General features: G+C 40.4%; 1 protein-coding gene across 1 annotated transcript; it reads right to left on the minus strand.

The window, feature by feature from the left end:
- Positions 1-58: 58 nt before the first annotated feature.
- taldo1 (transaldolase 1) lies at positions 59-10,844 on the minus strand. The gene is made up of 8 exons (XM_058045905.1): positions 10,668-10,844; positions 7,224-7,347; positions 6,755-6,862; positions 5,755-5,886; positions 4,502-4,677; positions 858-1,055; positions 540-685; positions 59-466 (listed from the first exon to the last, which is right to left on the minus strand). Exons 1-8 carry the CDS (start codon positions 10,831-10,833, stop codon positions 434-436), a joined length of 1,083 nt encoding a protein of 360 aa, XP_057901888.1. The 5' UTR covers positions 10,834-10,844; the 3' UTR covers positions 59-433.
- Between the last annotated feature and the right edge of the window lie 1,571 nt (positions 10,845-12,415).

The following is a 12,415-nucleotide window of genomic DNA, read 5'->3' on the forward strand; positions in this document are numbered from 1 at the left end:
GATGATGATGATGTTTGCGTGTCTGAGGTTCTTATTTGGAACACAAGACAGAAACAACTTCATTGCTCAAGCTGATATTTATTGGATTTATGGGTAGAAGACATGTAAAACTCGTCTAGTCAAATCATTTTTGTTTATGTTAAAAGTGCATATGGTCCTCTAGTAGTCACATACATAATAGAACCATAATAGAGTCTCTGGAAGGATGCGCCCCGTCTAGTTTAATGTGTTAAAATACAGCAAAAATACTCGAGTCCTAAATGTTTGGTCACATAACCAACATGGTTCCATCCAAATATGGAATAGGTGGATGGGAGTTTGGTCACAGAGGGATGGAGAATGGTTCTGGTGCTTTCCAAAGCCGTTGAGATGGCAGCTGGCAACAAGGCAGAGTCCTGACTGCGTATACGTCACGACACCCCCTTCATGCCCGTTACTGGCCATTTTTAACACCGTGCATTTTCTCCTGAAAATGGAGGCGAGCAGAATGAGGATACGGACAGGGAAGACGTACAGAAAGCTCACCCATCGGGTCTTACTTTTATCATGGTTTCTAGCTTAATGGCGTCTGCAGCAAACTTGCGGATTCCGTCGGACAGTTTCTCCACTGCCATACGGTCCTCATTGTGCTGCCAGCGGAAGTCCTTCTCGTCCAGGTGAAGCTTTTGTTGGTCGCACTCCTTGGCTGCAGATAGAAAATAAAGTTAGTGTGGACCTCGGCCGCTTGCAGGGTCAAACATGAAATGAGCAAAACTGCTTCATTCGAAACTCAACAGCTTTGGATTGAAGACAATTTCTCAGTCAAGGTAGCAAAGACTATCCCCTTCTTCATGGGTGAGCACTGCACCGAGTCTTACCAGTTTCCACTTTGAGCATCTCAGAGACAGCGCTGTGGTCCTGGCTGAGTTCTGCTAGCAGGCTGGGTGAAATGGTGAGCAGGTCGCAGCCTGCCAGGGCTTTGACCTGTCCGGTGTTTCGGAAGGAGGCGCCCATCACCACAGTGCTGTAGCCAAACTTCTTGTAGTAGTTGTAAATCTTCGTCACACTCACTACTCCTAGTTTAAAGAAAGACAAAAAACAAGCGGGGGGAATGAGGATGTTCCGGAAAAGAACCTGTCAAGACATTAATATGTCACCAAGAAATAACTGGTTCTACAATGCAAACGGACCTGACTAGCAGCTGCATCATATTGGCAAGTGTTCAAACAACAGCTAATGTTTTAGGCAAGTGTACAGTGTAAGGATCGGCCCGATATTTGCGTTCTTTACTTGAATTGTTATCGGCCGATACGCGCGTGGGTTCGTCAATGTATTTTTCCACTGCATGATTTACAGACAGGCATCCGCCGGGCAGCTTTGTGTTGCCGGAGAACCACGCCCCCACTGGTGAATCATAACAAGGGTACGTTTTCAACTTTTAATTATCCTCTAACAGTAAACTTAGTTGAAATATTGCTGCTTTGAAATAGGAAACATTAACGCCAAGTGTATGCAATATACGTGCTTGGAAATACAGTCAAGTCTCGTTATATCGAAGTACTGTTTATTACGATACTATTTTCATTTCCCGGCAAATTTCTAGTCTTTTATGATATAATTAGTTCCGTTAGTACGATACCCGGTTATTATGATAACCGGTTACTACGATGCCCTTTTCATCTCCCGCCAGCCAATTTGGTCTGCTTATATCGATACAAAAGCAGCTTAAATCAATCTTTGCTTAAGGATTTCAATACCAAAAAAGAACACGGCGAACGGCTGCTTCCAGTCAACTTTATTTTTCACACTTCCACCACCAGAGCACAGCACACACACCGATTCCCGCACTTACTGGTTCACAGGTCATGCTCAACCCGCCCCACATAGCTGGCCAAACACATGCCTGCAACAGAAGAACCAACTGACATAGCATACACACCTATTCCAACGAAGACACAAGCGTACAAATACATGTATTTAATTGTGTTGTATTCAGATATCTTTTTATTCTATACACACGAGAGAAACCACGAACGCAGTTGGTTCTTCTGTTGCAGGCATGTGTTTGGCCAGCTATGTGGGGCGGGTTGAGCATGACCTGTGAACCAGGAAGTGCGGGAATCGGTGTGTGTGCTGCGCTCTGGTGGTGGAAGTGTGAAAAATAAAGTTGACTGGAAGCAGCCGTTCGCCGTGTTCTTTTTTTGGTATTGAAATCCTTAAGCAAAGATTGATTTAAGCTGCTCGACACTGTTCTATACTATAGAACAATGTCGAGTGCATTATTGCCCACTTTTAATGCAGTTCGGTGCAGGATCGGATATATCGACAGTCCGGTTATATCGATATTTTTTCCGACTCCCGACAATATCGATATAACGAGACTTTACTGTAGGGTCTTTTGAAGCAGAGACCAATTTTTATTTCAAGTAAAAGAATGAGCTTGTTTTTTTACACCACATAACATTACATAGCCCTTCACATTTCACTGTCATTCACACATTTTAAGTCATGGTGTGACAACAAGAAACCCAAAAACATCACATACCAACGCAACAGACGAATAAAAGCACTCTCACTAGCTGAGCAGAACAAGAATGAACAACTATGCAACTTTAACTACAAACTGACCAACTATTTACATCGACGGTGCCGCAAAGCACGCTGGGAACCAGGAAGTGCTCCCAGCGACGCTACAATATCGTTTAGTTTGTGGGTGTGCGGAGGAGCATCACATCATCACATCGATGCTAGATAAATTTAAACTAGGACAGAAATGTTTTGCACATGGTTGAATATTTATTCTTTTTAAAGTTGATAATGCTGTTTAAATGTGTGTTTAAGAAAGATGAATCCTACTGTGTTCAGTGTTTACATTTCAATAAATATTTCTTTAAAATTGAGACCTGGAATATTTGTTATCATTGTCATTTTTTCATATAAATTGAGGGAGCAAAGCAGTATCGGCCACAAATATCGGCCCAGGCAAAATCGGCCATCGGCTAAGGGTGATAGAAAAATATCGGCATCGGCTCCAAAAAAAAAACATATCGGTTGATCCCTAGTACAGTGTCTATCATTTAGGCATGATTTATTAATATTGGGGCTGTACTTAATAATCACCTCAACTGTGATTAACCAGGTTCATGTCTATTCAATTGTATTTACATCTACTTTGTGATCCCAAAATTGTAGCACTGGATGTTTTCCACAATAAAAGCCCAAGGTAAACAGAGACAACTCCACAAGGATTGGAGTTGGCAATTGACGAAAAGACAAATAAAGACGCTGCAATTTCACTCTTATACAGTGATGTGGCTACATTACGGTAAAAACAACCAGAGTTCCCATGATGCTTAGAGTGCAGCTTCAGTAAGTCATGAATTGGACAGGTGAAGCGGAAGGCGAGTCTTATGCAGCTATCATGTTTTGATCTGGCGAATCCTTTGTACTGTAGGTTTGATCTCGTGTAGAAGTACTACTTTGTTTGGACTGCTATAGTGCATCTTTATAGAGTGTCAAAAAAAATGTACCAAGGGGCTTTGAAAAAACAATTCTGCAGTAACATGCACACGCCCTCACAATCAACTGAAATCACAATTGCCGCCCATCATATTTTATGTTATGTGGAAAAGTTACTCATTGGATGGATTTCATTGCTGAAAAGTATTTTTTATTCTCATGTACTTGTTTGTTCATTTATTATTGCATGACTAAATAACGAGTAGTGCCAAGGTTTTATTGTGTTAGCTTGATTTCAGCTGTTATTAAAAAAAAAAAGTGTGTTTATTGCAACTTTAGTTGTTGCTAAAGTCAATGCTAACCACTAGTTAAACATTCACTTTGTGATCCGGTTGAAATTCTATTGAATATGAATGAATTGTGTAATGGTCTTTATGGCAATATTGAGCAGCATGTGAATTGTACAAAACTTGTTTACAGGTTTTGACACGATTTTGACAATATGAAAAATGAATTCATTCATTTTCTACCGCTTATCCTCACAAGGGTCGCAGGTATGCTGGAGCCTATCCCAGCTGTCTTTGGGTGAGAGGTGGGGTACACCCTGGATTGGTCACCAGTCAATCACATGGCACAAAATATGAAATATTGTTGCATTTTTTCCCTCACCTTTACAGGTCAGTTTTTTTCCCTCAAAGCCTGTTTTTGCACTCAAAATGAGTATTATTTTGTTTCATACACCCATTCATTTTTACCGCTTATCCTCACAAGGGTTGCGGATGTGCTGGAGCCTATCCCAGCTGTCGTTTTTTTTTTTTTTTTAAAAACCTTATACCCCGCAACTTGTAAGCTACAGTGAAAGCTGTAGTTTTGAGTTTGTTAAATTGTTTGACTGGCTGCTTGTTATATTGTGAATATTTTGTTCCACTTACCCCTTTTCCAAAACATTTATAATATCCCATTTCATTTAAATGCAATCTATGTTTGCCTGCTTCATATTCACAGCAGTTAGACTCCACAAGAACGTTGCTTCTGCGTGTACTGTATGCATCTCAAACAGTACCTGGGTCTTCATGGGGCTCGTAGCTTTTACGGTCTGTGTTTTCCTTGTACCAGTCCAGGATGCGGCCAACGAAGGGCGAGATGAGCGTTACCTTTGCTTCGGCACAGGCCACCGCTTGTGCAAAAGAGAACAGCAGGGTCATGTTGCAATGAACACCATGCTTTTCTTCAAGTTCCCTAAGAAAATGTGAAACCCACAAAAACACATCATTGGACAATGTGTTACACCAAACGGCGTAACCTACACACCCATACAATCCAAAACTGATTATGCAGGGGTGCTCACACTTTTTCAGCATGCGAGCTACTTTTAAAATGACCGAGTCAAAATGATCTACCCACTACAAAAATGCAAAACATCTATTTATTTTCAAATGTATTGAGGATTATTTGTACGTATGTAATGTAATGTATGTTGATGTACCTTACATAACCAAATGAGCCAATATTGCAAAACACACATAATTAACTATTAACATTTTTTGTAATTACCTGAGTTTACTTTGATGACTTGCACTGAATTGAACCAGCCAGGGATGCATAGTCCGGACAGTAGCTGCTGATAGCCAGCCTCAAGCACACTTCCAAATGTTTATCAGTCATGGATAATATCCGTATCATAATATCCGTATAATATTCCATATCCGTATGGAAGTGATATGTTTTTTGCCTTTTTACTTGGTCCAGTTTTTGCCTTTTTACTTGGTCCAGCTCCTTCACTCATTTTAGTGACCATAAACTTTAGCGAGGGCTTTAAAATCTCGCAATTCGCCGACTAGCTTAGCACTTTGCATCGTTGTTTACGCATGAGCGGTGACCTAAAGGTCAAAATTCAGTTGTCATCTGACTGGTTGTCCTGTATGTCAATCAAGTAACGGGGATGGATGATAGGCTGACATCGTAAGTTCTGCTGCACTTAGAGACGTTGTTTGATTTGATTGGTCGCCCGAAGGGCAACATTCAGTTGTCATCTGAATGGCTGCCCTGTATATCAATCAAGTGACGGCATTGATGCTAGGATGATATTTTTTTAATGTCACGCCGCGATCGACCAGCGATTGACCAGTACCACCTCCGCGATCGACCGGTAGCTCGCGATCGACTTAATGAGCACCCCTGTGATTATGGTATAAGCCACAGCTTGCTTAGGAAATACTAGATTGAATAAAATTTCAATCTGTCGTACGCACGGCAATACAGTTCAATTCCAAACATGATTGACAGACATCTAGCTAAAAGAAAAAAGTCACTCACTTGCCAGCTTGGATTCCCTCCCATGTGGACGACAGCTTGATGAGTACACGCTCCTTGCTGATGCCTGCTTCTTCATAGAGTGCAATGAGCCTCAAAGCCTTGGCCACCATTTCCTCTTTATCGAAAGACAGTCTGAGTAACATGATCAAAATAATTATTAGTCATTTCAGCTAATTACACATTCACCCATTTAGATTTTAATTGGAGAGCAAAACCACATTTACACGACTATAGTCAGTTTTATAGAGAGTTGAGGTGAATAAAGCAAGGATTGATTCAATACCTTGACAATATAATCACCTGGATGATTGAAGATGTTCACAGGCAGAATTTACCATTGTTGGAAAACTCCTGAATTGCCAGCTATATGCAATTAATATCGGTTATACAACTCCACCCTTTCTGGTTCCATTTCTGGTCAGAACATTTCAGAACTGTACAAAGACTGATCAACAGCTTGAATGGATATTCCAGTGAACTGTAATGGACGCCGTCACCTCGACTCCATTCGTTTTCAAATGGAAATAAGCAGAACTTAAAGTAAGGCGACAATTTACAAAGTCAGGACAATCGCAGTGATATAGTAGACCCTTCCATATTTGCGGAGTTGTTTTACCTGCTCACACAAGTTATTTAAGGTAACAAAAATATAAAGTGCTTTGACGGCACTATGTGTCGCATGTTACAATATATACTGTACTATGTATGCATGTAATTGGTTCTCAATGTGTAAAACTGTGTGCAAAATATGTTAGCTAACCATGAAATGAATATTATAGGTATTTATATTGGTGCATTCATTTATTGGCCTGCACTGAGCAAATGGGGAGAAGCTTTCATTCTCAGTGTGAGTCCAATGGGGCCATGAGAGATGGGAATTTGCATCCAAGTCCAGCCCGATGGCCTAAGGGGAGTACACCTGAATTTTCTTTTACTGCCATACTAAGCAGCTTAACACAGATGATGTCATGATGTCATTATCGTTTTAATATTCACCAACCTGGCATCCACCTCGGTTGACACCCTGCCCGGGACCTTGTTGAGGATCTCAAGGCCAAAACTCACAAACAACTTGTCCATGGTGTTTGCGATCTGCTCGTCTTCAGTTCTGGCCAGCAAAGAAGTACAGTTTCAAGTAAGACCACAGGCACACACATAATGAAAAAGCCAGTTGCGACCTTTGACTCGGGTCCTGTTGAAACAAAACTCATTTCTACAAATTGTGTTTAACAATGTCACCAAAATCAATTCTGAGTCAACTGTGAACTCCTTGCTTCAGCACTAAAGGATAACCTTTTGTATGACTAATCACTTCCGTTGGAATTTCCCTCTTGGGGAAGTCATTCAAATCTCTACAGTCCAGGTAATGAATGCCTCTGCTTTTGCTGCTTTTTTTTTAACCTCAATTGTGCCCTCTAGTGGTTGAGACGCGAGACACACTTGATTTGAATTTAAGTTGAATGTCTTACCCGCCCTTGGAGGTGCCGTATTTGATGGCTTGATCCAACAGGTTCTGGTAGGCTGGCATCTTGGCAGCAGCCAGAATCAAAGATGGGTTGGTGGTGGCATCCTGAGGCTTGTACTCATCAATGGCTGAAAGACAGTCAAGTCGAACAACATTAATATCAGTCATTAACAATTTAGCAAATGGCTGAAAGTGATTGTCAGTGCTTAACTGAGGCATAACAGTGTGCACTACTTGCAATCACCAGTAGAGGAGCTGCTGAGTCTACCTCTACTAATTGTGCGGTTATAAACACATTCCCATTTATGAATTTAAAACTTCATTTTGATCCATAAACACTTGACACACGCAGCCAACATGAAGGATAAATATTGTGTCCTTGATCATGTTAAAGGATCTGCTCCTATGAAAAAGTCATAGTGATTTGTTTATAACCCAAGGACACCTGTATAAAGAACATGACATCAGCTATGGCAGTGGCTTCAAACTTTTTCCTGATTACCCCCCCCCCCCACACACACACACACTCTGGAGGAAGACAGGTTGTCATTGCCTCAATTTCTTACAAACCAGATTCCAAAAGTAGAAAACGGCACCATCTAGAGTACAGTGTCACAACTTTTCAAAAACAAATTTTACAACATTTCCTGTTAAACCTGCTCAGCAAGTTCTTTTTTTCTTCTTTTAGCAGTAAAGTTTATGCAACAACTGCAGATACTGTATCTATAAGTAATGCATGCATCTGGAAATCACCAAAACAGACGAACATTTGCTTCTATTATGTTGTTCTAATGCCTGAGGGGTAGCCGCGTTCATGACTACTAGTTGAAAAGAACAAAAGGGAACAACTTAACAGGGTATTAATGCATATTTGCTGTTTGAACTAATGAAATGGTCAGTTTGCATTAGACAAAAGCCACACAGAGAGATACATTGTTTAATTCAAACAGCCAGTGTAATTCTAGAACAATGAAAAAAACAAAACAGCATTTTGCATGCTGGCTTACACGCACGACGAGCCTTTTCATGGAGGGTTGTTGTGTGCCAGCTGTAGTTTGTGGCAGATGAAACAGTGCTAGTCAGTACTGAAATCTCCAGAGACCCAAAAGTACACTCATTAGCCAGTACCCAACACGTGTTTTCACTGCGATACCCGAGGGTGTCATTTTTTTTTTTTTTTACTTCCAGTGCTTACGGTGCCAAAACCGTAGCCTTGATAGCAGTCAATACAATATTGATTTGATAACATCACAAATCACAAACTTATCTTGTAGTGTGGAATGTTTGAAAATGATATTATTCAGAGAAAAATTGCCTACAACAGTAGGTATGAGGAAAAATTCAGCCATTTACTTTGTGCATATGGGGTATAGTTTTGCTGCATAATAATAATAGCGTCTAATATGTATGCCACAATTTTGCTTCGTTGTGTGCATTCTCCATGTAGTGCACAATATGGCAACATAAGTATTTAATAAAGTATATAATATAAGTAAGTAAGCTTTATTTGCATTGTGCTTTTCACAAAGTCCTTTCTTTGTGATGGTGGACTGAAACAAAAATAACCTCAGCACCATCAACTAACTTGCCTTTTGACATGTTTTGTTGCAGCAAAATCAATGACGTAGCAAATGAAACATGCACATTACTGATTAAGTCTTAGCTTTGCTATGCAGTTTCATGACGGCGCATCAGACTATTATGTAACACGATATATGCAATTATTACACTGGGGTAAAAATTATTGCATTAAAACAAATTTTTCAACCGCACATTACCTACTACTAGTTATGACAGAAGCCGGTGTTGCACCCATATTTACCAAATGAGAAGTGGTGAAACAGGTACAACAGTAATTAGAAGAAGAAAAAAAAACATGCCCATCGCAATCACTTCCCTTATTAAATCAACAACTGTGTGTACTGGGTTTAGTATATTTAAATTTTCACTTCATAAAACATGCAGACGTTACAGACAAGGTGGCTGCCTTCCAACCTTTCATCCAGCTATCTGCCATTATTTCAAATCAATATTTATCATGTGACATATTTTCAACTTCAACCGTGCAATGTGTGTGCGGTTCCTATTTTTGTATTTGTGTCAAAGCAAACACTATAACCATGATTTTTCATAAACTGCATCCTCAGTGAAAAAAAAAAGAAGCTAGCAAACATTTAGTATTGATGGCCGCTATTAAATAGATTTGTGAATAAAACCTCCACTGAATTCTGCCTTCATGTGCTTTGGGGTTGGAGGCCGTTTGGGGAAAACAAGCAGCAATGTCCAAAAACTCCAAACACAGAAAAGAAATACAAACACCATAAAATAAAAGCAATGGGAGAGCGCTGCACACTTCTGCAATCTCAAACACAGCAAAAAATGTAAAAGAAAACTACAGCAAATGGCCACAATACACAACCCCCCAAAAGAACTAAAAGAACTACATGCCAGAGAGAAGTCCCTCTTTAAAGACAAACGGGATGCCCAGAACTTTGGAAATTGGCAAACTATGGAAGTGGTGGAATTCTTCAAGTCTAACACTTAGCTGTAATGTTTTACAATATCAACATGCAGCATTTATCGCATGTAATTGTTTTTAGAGGTTGTGCGTTTTTTTTTTTTTTTGCATTTGAAGCATTTTTCCCATGTGTTTTTTTTTTTTTTTATCTTGAAGCATTTGTGACTTCAGCAGTTTTAATTCACAGCATTGGTTGCACTGTGTTCTTGTTTTATGGCGTTTGCATGGTTGGCTCATTTCTGTATTTGGGTGTTATTGTATGCTTGGTGGACCTATGTGCAGTCATACTGGGACATCTTGCAATGGCCACAGCCAAGTATAATTCACATAATTACCTTAGAAGTGAAAATGCGATTTATAAAAGGTTATGCAGTATATTTAGTATGCCAGAGCCACGTATGGCTGCCAACTGTCATGTCATCCTGAATTGCAAACAGCTTCCAGCACAACCTAACTGAATTACACCATGGATTTCCTCATTAGGAACCACTTGGTAGAAACAAACCAGGAAGTAAAAAATTACCGTCTTCAACTTCATTGAACTTCATTCAAATGCAATAAATTGTGATTAACATCTGATGTAAACTACGTTTAAATGTACTATACTATGAAACTTTACGAGCTGTTTAACAACAAGAGCGAACTACGCAGTTCACATACCTTTCGCAGTCAAATAACTTTGCACTTTAGCAGGTTAATCGGATTACATGTTTGTGGACAATCCGTGCATAATTCGACGTCAAGAAAATAGTCTAACATTAAAAGTGTCATGTTAAGCACACGGGCCTAGCGATCGATGCTAGCACTCCTCGGTGCCTCACCCTGGTTTAATATTAACACTGCGGTCATTCACATCAAGACTTCCTGCTCGCTTGATCTCGCATGCTAACCGGCTATAGCGTTCGCGGGCGGACGGCGTGTGAAAATTACCATTAAAGTCTCCCGTGTCCGCCACCACCACGGTGTACTTTTTCAGCTGGTTGAGCGCCGACTCCATCTTTCGCCGTTTGTCCGGAGACACTCTGTTCATGATGAGCGAGGACGGACAGCTTTTATACACACACAACACGTGAGCACAGGCGGAATGCAACAGCATCGAGAGCGCGCAACACAAACCGGAAACAAACGCTGAGAACGCGCGAGGCAGGAAGTGGAACCTGTTCTGACGTTTGAACGGCCGCTTGGCTAAGATCCGTCAAGTACAGGTTTGAAGTAGTTTGCATTTTCTGTTTTCCAACATAAGAGTGTGATTCAGCCGAGGAAGGAATGTGGAAATTAGGGACTTTTATGTGTAATTAAACACAAAAGTATTTGAACAGATGAGTTGGTTTCTGTCGAAAGTAACAAACGAAAAGGTAGTGATGGCGAGATGAAGCCCCATGAGGCTTTGAACCATTTCAGTCAACTGGTTCGAGTATGGATTCATTTCTTGAAGCTTCATGTGGACACGAAACCACCTGCTGGCCTTGGATAGAATTACAGGCGGATGTATCTTCATGTGTGATGCATTGAAATGCTGATCTGAAATGATTATGTACTACAAAAAATTGTCTAACCAAATGATAAATCTACAAAGTGTGATATAAAATATACAGTATATATAAAATACTGAATGTTTTCTTGTCCATAAATGATTCCGGTATCATGTGATATGGCTAGCTTCATCATGGGTTTATGTCACCTAGCTAGCATGGGCTCAGGGAAAGTGCTTGTGTAACTAGGAAGATGTACGAAGATGTATGTGTAACTTGGACAGAATATGGGCGATTTAATTGATTTTTTATTCAATAATAATTTCTCCTTAACAATTTTTGGTTTGAGGCGATTCCTCTTTTTTGATACATCTCCACTATGCTTTAGGGTTGTGTATCTTTGTGTCTTGTTTTCTTGTGGCTGATAAAAACGTGTGATCTTTCATTTGTAAAATGAACATAAGTTGTGTTAGTAATACTGTAATATATTAATATTATAATGTAGTACTATTAACTATTATATGGATGGGTAAAGGTCCAGTTTCATCTTTATGTTGGTGAAAGTATCGTGAAAGTAAAATATTTTCTCTCTCTGAACTCCAAACTAACGTAACCATAGCCGTAACCCTCCAAACCAACGACAAACACTAACCACACGCTCAACTGACTTGACTGACAACTTTGGCTTACTTATTCAGACTGATCAAGTCAAAATGTTCCCACAGAGGAGAAATTTTCCTCTTTCTAGCTGGCTCCATACCTTCTCTCTCTGAACTCCAAACTAACGTAACCGTACTAACCAAACCTTCCAAACTGTCGACAAATACTATCCACACGCTCAAATGACTGACTCTCACAACAAAAGCCCACATTTTAATGTCTAAGCCTGAGGGGTTTATATCGCTGAGTGACAGGCAAACATCGCGGCAAATTCTGAACCTTTTCCCTAATCAGTCAAGTGGTACAGCTGGGCAGCGAGGCTTCGGACGTCATCAATTCCGGCCCCTCCCCCAATGAACCAAGCCTCGGTACACGCTTCGCGGAAGTACCCACTCGATTACTTGACACACGTTTGAAGCCCCGGCACCTCTTGTAACATCACTACCGAAAAAGATATGGACTCCCCAAGCAGATGTCCAGCTCCTAAATCTGGACTTCCACAAGGGAGACTGTGGGTAACAGTGGGCTTCCTCTGTCCCCAGAAGT

Source organism: Doryrhamphus excisus, chromosome 1, assembly GCF_030265055.1.
Source record: "Doryrhamphus excisus isolate RoL2022-K1 chromosome 1, RoL_Dexc_1.0, whole genome shotgun sequence".
Taxonomy (NCBI): Eukaryota; Metazoa; Chordata; class Actinopteri; order Syngnathiformes; family Syngnathidae; genus Doryrhamphus; species Doryrhamphus excisus.